Source organism: Eurytemora carolleeae, unplaced genomic scaffold (genome assembly GCF_000591075.1).
Source record: "Eurytemora carolleeae unplaced genomic scaffold, Eaff_2.0 scaffold116, whole genome shotgun sequence".
Classification (NCBI taxonomy): Eukaryota; Metazoa; Arthropoda; class Copepoda; order Calanoida; family Temoridae; genus Eurytemora; species Eurytemora carolleeae.
In genome coordinates, this window is record NW_019396247.1 from 427184 (window position 1) to 443998 (window position 16815).

The 16815-nt window shown below is 31.4% G+C and overlaps 1 protein-coding gene and 2 long non-coding RNA genes across 3 annotated transcripts in view; all 3 read right to left on the bottom strand.

Annotated features, from left to right (window-relative positions):
• LOC111699323 (uncharacterized) overlaps positions 1–840 on the bottom strand; it is a gene marked incomplete in the record, with an annotated part of 4555 nt that extends 3715 nt beyond the window's left edge. The window contains 1 exon segment of the mRNA XM_023469964.1: positions 740–840. Within this exon segment, the coding sequence (XP_023325732.1) occupies positions 740–826 (87 nt within the window).
• A 3068-nt stretch (positions 841–3908) lies between these two features.
• Positions 3909–6652, bottom strand: LOC111699307 (uncharacterized). Its single transcript, XR_002764722.1, has 2 exons — positions 6523–6652; positions 3909–6443 (listed from the first exon to the last, which is right to left on the bottom strand). It is a non-coding gene; the product is annotated as an uncharacterized LOC111699307 (long non-coding RNA).
• A 5470-nt stretch (positions 6653–12122) lies between these two features.
• Positions 12123–16365, bottom strand: LOC111699310 (uncharacterized). The gene is made up of 4 exons (XR_002764723.1): positions 16288–16365; positions 15008–15150; positions 13632–13700; positions 12123–12278 (listed from the first exon to the last, which is right to left on the bottom strand). It is a non-coding gene; the product is annotated as an uncharacterized LOC111699310 (long non-coding RNA).
• Positions 16366–16815: the final 450 nt, after the last annotated feature.

Here is a 16815-nt window from a genome sequence, read left to right on the forward strand (position 1 = left end):
TTACATATCTGGACTACCTGTTTGAATATCTATATTATTGGGACACACTACCTGTTTCAATATCTATATTAATGGGACACACTACTTGTTTGATTATTTATAATATTGGGACACACTACCTGTTTGAATATCTATATTATTAGGACACACTACCTGTTTGAATATCTATATTATTGGGACACAATACCTGTTTTAATATTTATATTATTGGGACACACTACCTGTTTCAATATTTATATTATTGGGACACACTACCTGTTTCAATATCTATATTATTGGGACACACTTCCTGTTTCAGTATCTTTATTATTGGGACACGCATACCTGTTTCAATATGTATATTATTGGGACACACATCCTGTTTCCATATCTATTTCATTGAGACACACTACCTGTTTAAATATCTATATTATTGGAACACACTACCTGTTTGAAAATTTTTATTATTGGGACACACTACCTGTTTGAATATCTATATTATTGGGACACACTGCCTCTTTGAATATCTATTTCATTGGGACACACTACCTGTTTAAATATCTATATTATTGGAACACACTATCTGTTTGAATATTTATATTATTGGGACACACTACCTGTTGCAATATCTATATTATTGGGACACACTACCTGTTTCCATATATATTTTAATGGGACACACTACCTGTTTCAATATCTATATTATTGGAACACACTACCTGTTTGAATATTTATATTATTGGGACACACTACCTGTTTCAATATCTAGATCTAGATCTCTGGACAAGGTTCCTTCACCCTCACTACTCGAAACTATCAATATCCAACAAATCAACAAATCTCTCATTTTATCTTTAAAATAATCTCAATATGTAGATAGTTTGCATATTTGTTTGTTTGTTTATTTGCATGCAATAAACTTCAAAACGGTGGATCTGATTGGTCCCACATTTTTGTGGAAATTTTGTCCGAAAATTAGCAAAATGTATTATTTATGAAAATGCAGCAATTTAACACAGAAAAAGTGACACAGTAATGGATGAAATAATGAAAATTAATCACTTTTCAAGCTAGGAAAACAACGATATCTTCCACATTTAAAGGGAACCGTTGTGAATCGGATATAGCCCTTCTTAAATGGAAGTTTACTTAAAATTACTGCAGCTGTCCTTTTAACGCAAAAAAATGCATTTTACAACAAAAAATATATAACTGAGCTGTGTATTTGTATATACTGTACTGGGTTCTGAGAGTAAATGGTAACTGAAGTCATCAGACTAACCTTTTATATCTACTTTCTTTTATACACGTGATAACAGGTTTATAGAGATAACAGTGTGTTAAATTAGGTTTTATTTAATAAATAATAGAAATTTTTGGCTTAAGAAAATATTAATAATTCTCAATTTTTCTTCTTTGGATTTCAAAGAAATAAGTTGTATAAAAAGTATATTTTTGTGTTATAAATATTTATTTTTTCAAAAGCTAATAGATTGAAGCCAGATATACGGAGAATTCCTGTGAAACAACATTTACAACTAAGTTATCACAGATTAAACATTGATCAATGGTTTGTTAGTTCCTTTACATTCGTTCTTCTTAATTTGTTTAATTGTTTGTTGCTTCTACTGTTTTTGATCTATATCTTCATTGTTCTTATCTTCTTCTTTGTTAGTGTGTTTGTTTGTTTGTTTGTTTGTTTGTTTACTATTTATATTTACATACTCCTCTGCCGCTTTGGTAATGGTAAATTGGCGGTACAGTCCAAACTAGGACCGCAAAGGTTGGCCCAGCTAGGATATTCAAATGTACACCGGTTGTGCGTGATTTATCCATGAGTTAAGTTATTAACTGGTTAAAATATCGTTTTTTGTTACATAACTGATTGAAAGTAGTCTATTATTTAAATCTAGTTTAAAATTAGTTTGTTGTTAAATCTGATTTTAAAGTAGTTAGTTGTTGTATCTGATTTTAAAGTAGTTTGTTGTTATATCTAGTTTAAAAGTAGTTTGTTGTTGTATCTAGTTTAAAAGTAGTTTGAATTGTTTATGTCTAGTTTAAAAGTAGTTTGTTGTTTATATCTAGTTTAAAAGTAGTTTGTTGTTATATCTGGTTTAGAAGTAGTTTGTTGTTATATCTAGTTTAAAAGTAGTTTGTTGTTTATGTCTAGTTTAAAAGTAGTTTGCTGTTTTATCGGGTTTAAAATTAGTTTGTTTTTATGTCTGTTTTAAAAGTTGTTTGTTGTTATATCTAATTTAAAAGTAGTTTGTTCTTATGTGTGGTTTAATAGTATAGTTTGTTGTTACATATCTGATTTAAAAGTGGTTTTTTGTTACCTACCTAGTTTAAAAGTAGTTTGTTCTTATGTGTGGTTTAATAGTTGTTTGTTGTTACATATCTGGTTTAAAAGTAGTTTGTTCTTATGTGTGGTTTAAAAGTAGTTTGTTGTTACATATCTGATTTAAAAGTAGTTTGTTCTTATGTGTGGTTTAATAGTAGTTTGTTGTTACATATCTGATTTAAAAGTAGTTTGTTCTTATGTGTGGTTTAATAGTAGTTTTTTGTTACATATCTGATTTAAAAGTGGTTTGTTGTTACATACCTAGTTTAAAAGTGGCTTGTTGTTACATATCTGGTTTAAAAGTGGTTTGTTGTTACATACCTGGTTTAAAAGTGGCTTGTTGTTACATATCTGGTTTAAAAGTGGTTTGTTGTTACATATCTGGTTTAAAAGTGGTTTGTTGTTACATATCTGGTTTAAAAGTGGCTTGTTGTTACATATCTGGTTTAAAAGTGGCTTGTTGTTACATATCTGGTTTAAAAGTGGTTTGTAGTTACATATCTGGTTTAAAAGTGGCTTGTTGTTACATATCTAGTTTAAAAGAAGTTTGTTGTTACATATCTGGTTTAAAAGTGGTTTGTTGTTACATACCTGGTTTAAAAGTGGCTTGTTGTTACATATCTGGTTTAAAAGAAGTTTGTTGTTACATATCTGGTTTAAAAGAAGTTTGTTGTTACATATCTGGTTTAAAAGAAGTTTGTTGTTACATATCTGGTTTAAAGTAATTTGTTGTGATATCTGGTTTAAAAGTGGTTCGTTGTTTGTTGCTCCATGAATACAAAGCCCGATTATTAACATTAAAACATATTTCTGATATTAAAATTTTTTTTCTTTTAACCGTTTATTTTCATTTGTGGTTTCTTTGCGAAAGTGACTTATGCATTTCTTGATTTTAAGGAGCAAGGGGGAAAATTAAAGAAATAAACACTGTTCGAGTCAGAAAAACGACGGTATCTTCCACTTTTTTGTCAGATTAAGGTTTCATGGCGGTCTTTGCATTGAGGGTCCCTTCCAATTACGCTTACTGTACCTTTTCTACAGTATCTATTGCTACTCCTATTAAAAGTTTATCCCTTTAGCCATGGTTAGAAGCAATCTCCTATGAGTATGATTTACAACAAGAAAGATATTTCTTAAGACTGGATTACTACAATTACATACATTTTTACCCACAAAGGACATGAGACTGTAAAGACGACCTAAACCTCTTCAAATATGATGATCTCACTAGGTTACAGTACAGTACAGTTTACAGTACAGGAAATCAGGAAAATAAAGAAACAGAAAGAATAAAGTTTCATCCTTTGTGGATAAGGGTGGATGTGTGACGTTTTATACGAATAATTATGTTTACGTAATAAAAAAGTCTGTAATTATCTTGTTTTATGAAGCTTCAGAATTAAAAGAATTGTGGGGTTTAAAACTTGAAAGCATGAGGCTCTAAATATTATTTTTGTGGTTCATGAGCGTTATCTCTCTCTCCCTCAGCTAGTTTTGTTAATTGTTTTGGTTCGCAAAAAGACACAGTTCAAAACACGGTCATTTTTGCGCTGCATCACAACCCACAGGACAGACCATTTTCTAGATATTCACGGGGATAAATATTTATTTGATGCATCAAACATGTACGTAACAATATTTATAATACGAGGTTTAACCACATTAAGTTAACATTCATCTTAGAATTTAAGAATTCTGAGCAAATTAACAAAAATACAAATACAGGCGAGAAATATCGTGTAAAAACAATTCCATTGTGACGGGGGGGGGGTTACATGTGCTAGATAGCTCGCTATTACGCGACATAGGCGCATGTTCAAATGCGTATTTACATGCAGATTAAGTGCGTAGTGTACATGATATATATATATATATAGGGCATATAGGGCATGCATTGTGTACATATTTTGAAATCCTTGTCAAAAAGTTGGATTATGTTCTTTAAAAAATTCAGCCATAATTTTGTTCTTTAGATCTAAATTGTGCTAAATACAATTCAAAAATACGTTCATATATATAGGCTATAAAAAGGCAATTTTTAATTTTTAATCATTAATTTTGCATACTTTATTTTTTTTAATTCCCCTGAGCCCCTCCCACAATCGATGACTTTGATTTCTTTTAACATATAATTTAGCATAAAGCTTTTAGCACTTTTGATCAGTATTACAATTTTGATAAATATATTGTTAAGTTGCATTAAATGTAGTGCAAGAAGGCCACGTTTAGATCAATTATTTGAAATATATTCACCATTTTGTCCACATTCATCGTCGTATATATCAATATAATAGAAGACGACTTTCGATTAAAATTTATTGTTTCTACCAAGCTTTCAAACAGCATGGATACACATAAACATAGAAATAAAGAGATGCTGCCCATTAACGGCTTTTCTTTAAAAAAAATGTTAGAAAAGAAAAGTTGAATACAAAAGTCGTATTCATTGTATTGATATAAACATCTACAACAATACATAAATACATTCTAGTGCCAACTGTGGAACCAAATATAGATTTGGCCGAATTATTGTATGTCTTCATTGAAATTTACAGAAAGGATTAAAATGCAGAGAGCCCCGAAAAAACATGGGAAATGATTAAAAGTTTAAGATTGCGTGGTTAAGGTTAAACAACGTTAAAGTTTGAGTTAAAATCATTATTTTAAATGTTTAAATGTTAAATGTTTTGTATCTAAAACTTAAAAATTCAAATACGTTTTGTTTCTATATTTTTAGTAAAATATGACCTTAAGTTTCTCACATTCCCATGATTATTGGAGCTCACTGTAAAAAAATAACAACAGAGAAAAAACTAAAATTTTCGAGACTAAAGATTAATCAACATCAGCATCATATTGATACCATTTACATTACATTAGGGACTATCGAGTACATAGCAGTGCAGTACAACTGTGGTTTAGTTAAGTTCGCTGTACAATAGAATTTATGTACGATTAAAGGTTCACAGTGTGCACTGTACAGTGTACAACAAAAAAGGTCAGAGCCCAAAATTTAAGACAGGGTATCGTTATGAAAACCAGTTTTGGAATTCAAGTTTCACGAATGGATTTAGGCAGTTTTTGAATATCAATACTTTTGTTATGAAATATTATTTTATTTAGTTTCTTCATATTCTCCATTTTTTTCGAATCTCTTAAATCAAAATCTACACAAATATTAAGACCCCCCAAAAGGAAACTGGAAGGTTTCGTTCAACGATACTCTTTTAAATTTTGGACTCAGATATGCTCCCATCCAATTCAATTGTACTGTTACTGTGTATGCTGTACTGTATGCTACAAGCTTGATGATTGGGTATACAGTACATAATTGATTTTAAATCTGCCTATATTAGCTCTGTGACTTGTTTTTAAAACTGTTTAGGTTGCAGTAAGGAGACCTAGTATAAAAGTTCTAAAAAAATTCGTTGATTTGTTCACGTTTAGGTTTGATTCCTAGATTTAGTTCTGCTCTTTGTAAATTCCCCGGTAAATGGTTAGAATATAAAAACAATGATTGCACATCTCTCATGGCTTTCATCTAGATAATTGGATTTACCCTGCTGCAGGGGGCAGAGGGACAGCAGTTTCAAAACCAAAGCTAGAAATTTTTTGAACAAAACTAGCCTTAACAATTTGCGTGCTTGAAAAAAATCATAACCCGCCAACTAAACTCTAAATGCGCAAAATTTCGAGAATGCTCAGCGGCATTGTATGCTAATGTCGTCTTCATCCCTGAACAAAACAAGATATTATGCAATTGTTAAGAAAAAATTGCTTTAAAAAAATTCTATCCATTTTACGCGCCCGTTATAAATCTTTAGACTTTTAGGGAAATTCACTTCAAGCTAACAAATTATATCAATCAGAAGACAATAAATCCGATTGTGGCTAAGGGGAGATGTTATATGGGTCACTTTGTGCAAATAAAGCCTCAAATTATAAGTTGTGGATTAGCGCTATTTACACAAGTTCTGACCTCTGTAGATTTTTTTACAGTTTTGTGTAGAAAGATTAAACTAATTGCTTTAGGTAAAGTAGGTTCGAGTCTATGTGAATTCAGCACCATCTCTGATTTCTTTTAAGAATATACCTACATAAAAATAGACCTATAAGAATAGACCTGTAAGAATNATAAGAATAGACCTATAAGAATAGACCTATAAGAATAGACCTATAAGAATAGACCTATAAGAATAGACCTATAAGAATAGACCTATAAGAATAGATCTTTAAGAATAGACCTATAAGATTAGACCTACAGAGCGTCCCATATCATATTAGATTATCTCTAATCTTTAACGACAAAATAAACCCTTAATACTCGAAAAACTTATCATTTTCCGCAAGAAAATTCTTATATAAGCCTTATGTTATTTTTCAAATTGATTCATTCTAATTTAATTTTCTTATTAGTCCCGAAAATCTCAATTTAGACCCGTTGACGGTCTAATATGATGTGGGACACCCTGTATATAAGAATAGACCTTTTTAAGAATAGACCTATAAAAGAACAAACCTATATTAGAATATACATATATAAGAACAGACCTTTATTAGAATAAACCTATATAAGAATAGAATTATATTAGAATAGACTTTTTAATAATAAACCTTTATAAGAATCAACCTTTAAAAGAATAGACCTTTCTAAGAATAGACCTATGATAAGCTAAAAAATGTCCGAAAAATCTAAACATTCCCCCTAAAGAGACAATGGCTATTACATATAAAGACCAATAATTCCAAGTTGAATTGAGAAGTATAACATATTGTATTTGAATTCAATTTAATTTTGATTGGAAATATTGATCTTGCAAACTCCAATTCCAAACTATCGAGTTTCTTGATTTAATGTTCATTATCTTGAATTCATCTAAGGCGCAAACTGTTGTAAAGAAGAGGGGGGGGGGTCGACCCAAAAGTCTAATTTTGCGGATATTCTGTACTTGCAGAGACTGTAGTCTGTAGAACAGTAGGACCCAAACATTAAGAATGAAACTGATCCAGACTAAGATATGATTTATAAATCCATTGTTTTGCAAAGCCAAAACAAGACTAAACAATATTTTTACAAAAAAAATCAAATAATTTAAGCACATGAAAAATTCTTTTAATAACTTCTTATTATAGTTTGTGAAAATACGTTATACATTTTTTAAAAGAATTGGAAATTTTCTTTAAATTTAATGCAATATGATCAGTGCGCTTTAATCGAATCTAAGCGTAAGCAAAAATTAGAGCATGTTTTTTTCTTCAGCAATATCTCAAGTCCTAACTGAATGCAGTGTTCTGAATTTTGGCAACTGAAAATTTCATTTTGTTCCGAATAGTTTTTTCCTAATTTCCTAATTTTTTGAAGCTGAATCTTAATATTGAAAGATGTCCCTGAAGGCTAGAATTCGATCGATATTTTTCTGCTAAAAATGATGTGATTGTCAGAAAAATTTAGTTTCTTCCAAATTTTCCTAAAATAAAAAAAAATCTAATTCAAAAAAACACATTTCACTTAAATAATAATACATCTTTAATCCTTTCTGAAATTTTTTAAAGTTCGCGAATTCTTTAAGACACTCTGCGTTATATAAGTGTTATCTTATAGTTTTTCATATTTTTAAAGTTTAACTCCAGGGACAGGACAGGGCAAATTCATAATCCGAAAATGACGTTTTAATATTTTTGATTAGCAATGGACTCCTAGAAAATAAGAAGGCAAGATTTTTGCCCCCAGGGGAGTTCTGTAAATAAGGCATCAAAAGGCAGTGCGCCAATATAGGTAATACGACTGTGCATAAAAGCTAATATATACAATTCCATATTTTCCGCAAATTTGATTTAGAAAATCTAACGCGTCAGCTTTCCCGATTTTTTCCAGTAAAATTCCGGATTTTGCACATATGTAACTCCTACAAGATTTTATGTAGCTTTGCTGAGTTACGAACTATGCATTATTACAGATGAATTTGATTCATGATTCCTAATTGAATTCATAAAGTATTGCGAAATTTTTGCACTTATGCGTCCCGCATTGACTCCATGAACAAAGAATTTCGAAATTTTCTTTTTTATGACATTAAAAAAGTATTAAGATGACAATTTTTTTACTTAATTTCGAGAAAATTTGCGTTAGACATTTCAATAGCAAATTTGCAAGGAAAAGGTGGATGCTATAATGCTACTTTTTATTTTGCTCTGAGTGATTGCTATTTGCTTGATCGTTAATATATTACATTATCTATATTTGATCTGCTATCAGCTATCCTCTAGCTGCTTCTGCATATCTGCTAACTGCTATTTATCTCCTTGTTTAGTTTCTATATCTGCTAGGAACGGGTGACAATCAAAGTTTGAAATATCAAAGGTTTACATAATTTGGTTGTAGATATATAGGTATTAGAAAATTAGGATTTGTTGCAAAGACTCAATTCCTTTGCAAGGAAAAGGTGGATGCTATAATGCTACTTTTTATTTTGCTCTGAGTGATTGCTATTTGCTTGATCGTTAATATATTACATTATCTATACTTGATCTGCTATCAGCTATCCTCTAGCTGCTTCTGCATATCTACTAACTGCTATTTATCTCCTTGTTTAGTTTCTATATCTGCTAGGAACGGGTGATTAAGGCATTGTGCAGGCGAGGCCCGTTTAGCGGGGTCTATACTTAACATTGGTAGAAGCCAGTCGGAAAACTCCTAAAATTAAAGAGAAGCTTTTGCGTTGTTCATTTTAAAAAGTGCCGTTAACTGTTGTCTGTTCACACCGGTTCCCTTTAAAGGGACTGTAAGCGTTGTGTCAATTGAATCTCCATGCAAAGATCGATTGCAAAGAACTCTGTTTGATTAATTTCTCTAAAATGTTCAAATTATCGGAACATTGAAGTGAAAGCTATCATACAGTGTGAACACAGTTAACGTTGCATATATTCCTCGATAATCCCGAATATTTGAAAATTAGAATGGAAATATTTATTTTCTGTGACTTCTAGAAAGTAGATATTAATATTTTTATAATATAAAAGAACTAGCAAGCATTTCCGGAGATAAATAAGGAAAATTCCGTCATCCTTGATCAATCAAAGATCAATAAGGAAAATTACTTGATCCTTGATCAATAAAAGATTCAACAAATAAAGGTTCACTGGAAATGTAGCCTACAGTTCCATTAAACTATAATAAACAAAAGAATGTTGGAAATATCTTCTATATAATATAATATAATCTCAAACACTTGAAGACCCTTTTTTCAAGAAAAAATCCTTGAATGCATAAAAACTATGCCCATCTTTATGAAAAACTATAATCATGTGGATTTACTCCTTTTTAAAGCTTAGAAATTAAAGAAAAAAAATGTTGTTTACATAATAAAGGAATTCAATCTTTGCCACAATAACTGATTTTTTAATAATTTTATTTTTGCAATTAAATGTCGGAGGCCTTAGATTGTTCAACTTATTTTACCATCAGGTTGCAAAGATTTAGGGATTTGAAAACCTGAATTTGTGGCAAAGACTCTATCCCTTTGTCTTAATTTTGATAATTTAACTTAAAATTTTGTGTTACCTTTGCCACTTTTGGATCCCAATCATATTTTTCTGTGAGTACGTCATAAACTGGCCACGGCTTTAGTTTGGTTATATGTCTCAGTTCTCCTGAAAAAAAGAATAGGTTAACATAAGTTTTGAAATAAAGTTAAATTTAAAATTTGAAAAACTGCATATTATAGTTAAAGATAAAATTTATGAATCAAATGCATGAATATTTATCTAAGCATATAAATAATGTCAAGTGAATGAAATGAACGTTAAAGAAAATAGAATCAGTAATTGGAGACTCGGCTTATACTGGATTTTTATTTATTTAGACAGTGCTGCCCGTAGAATACTAACTAGAGCTCTCAACTTTTCACAAATGGTTAAAACAAATGATCGAGCCCAGGCGGAAAAAAAAGAAAAAAAAATTTACAGTGAGGACAAGAAAACTCCGGAATTTTAAGACAACTGTAGACTCAAGTTATGACTTTAAATAGTTCAATAAACATTAACCACAGCAATATATATATAAATTAAGTAATTCAATAAGTCACTAGCAAAACCAAATAGATTAAAGTACAATAGGTGGCAACAGAGAAATGAACCAATTATACACAACGTCACAAGTGTCAAATATAACAAGGAAACCGAAATTGTCTCACATTAGTTGACATGTTTTCCAAGATTAAATAAAAAAGTGTACAAACAGAAACTATAGAACACATAAAATTGCACTTATTTTACTGTAAGATAAGCACTTTATTCTAAAATTATCACTATTATTGATAATTTTGTCGGATATATTATATATATATTTAAAGTAGCAATCTTTGTCCCAACTCATGAACACCTAGGGCCTATTTGCTTCAATTTTTTATCGAGGAAATCGTTAAAACCACGGGAATTTTCTTAACTTGGTTTAACATTTCTAAGTTAGATGAATACGGGATTAACTTGGTTTCTGGGCAAAATTATGTTCCCAAGAAAATCTCTGCTTGTCTGTTTGTTTGGATGTCCGACATTTATTTAAAGGGTCCGGTAACTTTAACTAAGTTGACAATTCCATTGACCTTCAGTGATCACACATCTATAATATTTTCAGTTTATTTTTTCAATACGTAAAACAATGAGGAGTCAAATAGTTTTGTATTCTATTCTTTTATACAAGATAAAAATGTTTGAAAATGCGTAATTTAGCAGTCCACGGGCGTCTGTATTCGATGAATTTAGTAAAAACTTCATGTTTAAAGAATATTTTCTGAAAACATTTACCTTAAACATAAAATTAAATAAAATCCATTGTTTTTTTCCTGAAAGAATTTGCAAGAATATTCACATTTCTCGGTAGTTAACCCGACTGTAGTCTGTAACAGTCATATACAAGAAATCTGAATAGGAGTTTATCCTGACAACCTTGAAATTATTAAACATGTGGAAATATTTCGAGCGGGTGGTAATGTCCGATTCACATTAGAACCCTTGATATCTTTATCTCATCAGTAATGTAAAAGATATTGTCGTTTAATGTTAATATTTTGTATATGTTAGCTCCTGCATTAGATATGCACATGTCACTTTTGTAGAGAAACCACAATTAAAAATAGTTAGTTTTTAAAATGATAAGTATTGATATCTAAGTCATACCTGACAAGATAAAGTTTATAAGAGTAACGTTGTAATTGTTAATTTAGCATTGCCATCTTTGCATCGAACACTCCCTTTAAATTTAGTTGGATAGGATTTTCTTTAAAATATTCAGTAGTTTTAAAATATTCTCAATCTTATTAAAAGAAATACTCAAATAAAAAGAGTAAAAAGAAATTCATTACAAGTTGTCGCTTTTCAATTTTTTTGAGTTTTCCAAAAAGCTGTCGTCTGTGCTATTCATTTTAATAGGAAACAGTGGCCAGGAATTATTGGTTCTAACTGTGATATATCTCTGAAAATGTTTAAATCAATGATTATCGAGAAGTTGTTTAACTAGAAACGGATAGCATAACTAACTCTGTAGTAAGTCTGAGAGTGTACACGAGACAAAGAAAAGAAATAAGTTTATAGCTGAAATATAAGGTAAGACGATACAAATTTTGTAGAGTCGTGTCTGAAGTCTCACCCTCCGCGGTTAACCCTTTACTAAATCCTGAGCGTTTTTCATTTCAATGAAAATAAGGTTTTCTATGGGAGAATAAATAAATCGCCAACAAGCACTCTTTTCGTACCAAGAAGGTATTTTAGAAAATTACAAATAATATTTTCCCAATAACAAGATAATACTTTTCTCATCGTGGGCCCTGAAATTACCTGTTGCCATTTCAAAGGCCATACATGCCGTGGACCATATATCTGCTGGAGGACCGTATCCGGCCCCTAGGAGAACTTCCAGGGCCCGGTACTGACGAGTTTGTATATCCTCCGTAAAATGATGATCCTTTAACAAGAAAATGATGATTATCTAATTCCAGATTTTCAAGTACTAATAAAAATAGGAGACTCTAGTTACCCTCAGGGGAATCGGATTTATTTGGTGTATTGTCCAATTTTGCTATCAATTAGACTTTATGTATACTGTACAACTTGAACTAATTGCTAAAATGTCAGCCCGGTTCTTGAAATGTGCCGGAGTTTTTAGTGAAAATCTCTGCTGTAAAAGAGTACGCATTTTATGCAGACGCAATAACGGAGAATCACTAATAATAAGAACGCATTGAGGACATTCATTGAGGACGCCCACTAAGGACACACATTGAGGACGCACACTACTGACACACATCGAGGACGCATATATAGGACGCACATCGAGAACGCACACCAGGGTCTCACACCCAGATTCCACATTGAGGACACACATCCAGGAAGCACATCGAGAAAGCATATTTAGGGCGCACATTGAAACCTCAAATTTAGGACACACATTTATGACGCCCATTGAGGATGCAAGTATGTTGACGTATCACGAGGACGCACACTTAAAATGCAAATCGAAAACGCATATTTAGGATAAATACTATGGACATTCGACGCACACTATAAGGACGTAAACTTAGGAAACACATCGAGGAAACACATCAATGAAGTGCATTCAAGACACACATTGAGGACGTACATCGAGGACCTTCAGTCAAGACGCTTATTGAGGACTCACATGGAGTCCGCACATCGAGGACTTAGATCCAGGTCACACATCGGACTTAGATCCAGGTCGCACATCGAGGACGCTCATCAAGGAAACACATTCAGAACCCAAATTGAGGACGGATATTCAGAATGCACATTGAGGAGGCATATCGAGGACGCATATTCAGGACACACACTGAGAACGCACACTAAAGACACACATAGAGGACGCACGTTCAGGACGCAAGGTGAGGACGCATCATGAACGCGTTATTGAGGACGCTAAAAAGATACAACTTAAACTTGTTAAATTTTGATGTTTATATAAATGACTCTGTTGTATGTATGTAAGGGGTATCTATTTGATTGCTCCTGACCTATAGGATCAACAAGGGATAATCTTAATACTACCAGACTTACAAGATTCATGATATATGAAAATAGAAACGATATTAAGGAGCCTAGCTAGCAACAGCTATTGCCCAATAATTAAAAAGCTTACCTCCCAACGTAATTTTCCCAAATATAAGCCTACCTCCCAACATGCATTTCCCAAATATAAGCCTACCTCCCAACATGCATTTTCCAAATATAAGTCTACCTCCCAACATGCATTTCCCAAATATAAGCCTACCTCCCAACATGCATTTCCCAAATATAAGCCTACCTCCCAACATGCATTTCCCAAATCCGCAATCTTGACCTCTAGGCCAGGACAAGGCTTATTTACAGGATCCTAAAAATAATAAATAAAAATAAATAAAAAAACAGAAATAATGAAAAAATAATAATTACAAAAGAATGAATGGTAAAACTAAAAAGAAAGCTTATAACTAATTCTCTAATCTTTATATTTATGATTTATCAAATACAGACTATAGAGGCGTATACAGGGGTAGCCCCCCATTCTTCTAGTAAAGGGACAGCTATGAATTCAGGGGGGTTCACCCCCAAACGACTCACGAGCCAGCCCCTTGGAAAGATAAGCACTGTAAAGCCTATACAATTTCTTATATATACGCCCCTGTCATAAAAGGTTTATGCTATTGGGAAAAATATTTGAGGTATCACAAATTAAAGGGACTGTAAAGGTAATTTCAATGCCCGATTCACAACGGTACCCTTGAAACCTTAATCTGATCAATAATGTGGAAGATAAAGTCATTTTTATAGTGTTTGATAGTGTTTAATTCTGATAATTGTTTTCCTGGATAAGAAATGCGCAAGTCACTTTTGTGGGGGATCCACAGTTGGAAAAAATTCAATTTTTAAAATTAAACATTGGATTCTAATTCATACTTGATCAGAGGCTTAAATCCGCCAAAACCCCGTTTAAATTAAGCACCGGCTTAAATCTTGTTACATTTAATACAATTTTAAGTGGAACCAACCATATTTAAGCGGAGGCTTAAATTTAAGCCGCCACTCAAATTCTTTAAATTCGGCCTCTGATCAGGCAAAGTTTTTAAAGAGTATCGTTGTGAATCGGGCATTACCATCTTTGCATTGAGGATCACTTGAAATTACGATCCCTTAAATTTGGACATAAAAATAAAGCTGTATCTTCATATTCTACATATTTTATAGTTCTGATTAGTTCGGAAGTGAATACCGTATACATGATTAATAAAAAAATAATTTAAAACTAATTCCCATCAGAAGTTGTTGAATACTTCGTTGAAATATGTTTAGCAAAGATCCATTCGTTAAAACTAATTTATTTAACAAACCTCTGCAATTTTAATGAACAAATCAACGAACGAAATACTTCACTATATTTCTGATGCATAAAAGGCGTTTGGTCAACCACATTATAGTGGGTAGTCACTAGACGGGCATCCTTATACCGGTTTGAATCATGCAACACTTGAACCAATGTTAATTCTTTTCTTAGTTTGACCATACTTTAAATCACTATCTATTTATTTATCTTTCTTCTCGACCGGAAACTTTAAGTCTCTGTTTGTATTTTCTTTACAAATTCTTTGTTTAGTTTCTTCTCTCTCTTTACCTGAACTTGCTTAGTTTCTAGTCTCTCTTTACCTGAACTTGTTTAGTTTCTAGTCTCTGCTCCAGTATTTTATCATGAACACTAGCAGCAGCAGAAGCAACAGAATCAAGAACAGTACTGGCGTCAAAAGTCTGACGATCATCATCATCATCATCATCATCATCAGCTTCTTCTTCTGAAAAATAGTTTTTGACTTGACATTTACTGATAAATGTGGAATCAAAAGATTGAAAACAATTCCTATTTTATCGCAAATCAAATATATGAATAAAAGAAAGCGAAAAAATATGGTCTTTAAAAATAAACAGTACCGTTAAAACCTTTATCTGATCAATGATACGGAAGATATCGTTTTTTTAGCTTGAAAATTGTTTAATTATGACAATTTCCTCCGTTGTCGGTATAGCAAAATTATTCAAATCGCTTTTTGCAAAAAAATCACAATTGAAAGTAATTAAGTTTCATAAAAAAGAATAGATTTCTTATTCTTGATTTATCAGACGAAGCTTTGAAAAGTACTTTTCTAATTGGACGTACATATGAGCTAATTTAAATAGAAAGTGCCTTTCATGAGGGTTTCCTGCTTCTTTCTCTGATGCATAGAGTGGGTTTCTCAATATATAATGTATTGTATTCCAGTTCGTAGAGTTGACAATAAAATATAAGTTTACTAGTCTATGCAATAAATCCAAATAAATCCCATAAAGTAAGATAAAACTGAGTATGAAAAAAAAACATTTCATATTTCTGCACAGCTCTTTCGTGGACACCGTTCATTTTACACATTTAGAATAATGATCATTTTTTATTCTGCTCCTAATAATTGTTTTATGTACTGTGATTATCATCCTCCCCCAAACTTTGCAATTATGACATACTTCGAATTAAAATGTAAAACATAATTTGAAGTGATCCTCCAGGCAAAGATGGCAATGCCTGAATTAAAATCCTTTAATAACTTTTCACAAAGAGTTTTACAAATGCATTAAAGCAAGTGTGGACGTAGTTTCAATTAAGCATTTAAAGATTATTTATTAATTAAATTCATCTAACACCAAGAAAAATAACTTCCCATCCTTTCACATAATTTTTGGGACCACTGCACTGTATAATTATAGAAATGATAAAACCTTTCTCCTAAAGTATTAAATATAAATGGTAATTTTCTACAGAGTGAATTTGGAAATTAAACCTTCATATTTAACCAATTTATATCCACTCTAGATATTAATGGGACTTATAACCAATTCAAATCCACTCTAGATATTAATGAGACTTTTCTAAAATTAAAACTGAATTTTTAAAGTATTACCTTTGTGAGTTGAACCTTGCAAAATGAACGTTTCCTGAAACAGAATTAGATATTATTTATTTTTCAATTTCAAATATTTGTCCATTAGTAAAATGCAAAGATGCATTGAACATTTAAGTCTTTTGCCAGGATTTAAGGAAGAAACCGTTTTGACAAATGTTCAGATTTTATCAAAATGTACAAATTTTTCAAAAAAATTTTTGTCACAAACTTTACTTTTCTAATCTCTTTATCTTTGCTACCCAATGTCGTAGACCTTTGATATTTCAAAATATGAATTCTTTTAGACCAAATAATCCAAGTTTGTAAATCAGATTGTAAAGATATAGGGATTAGACAATTTTAGTTTGTGACAAAAACTCAGTTCCTTTGTCATTTTAAAACGGTTGAGCAAAATCGAAAAAATATTCTGACGATAATTTCTTTCTGTTTCTTTCAAACTATATTTATATATTAAACTGCAGAGATGAGAATTAAGGGATCCAAAGATTTAGTTTCATAATCAGAAGGATATCCACCCCCCCCTCC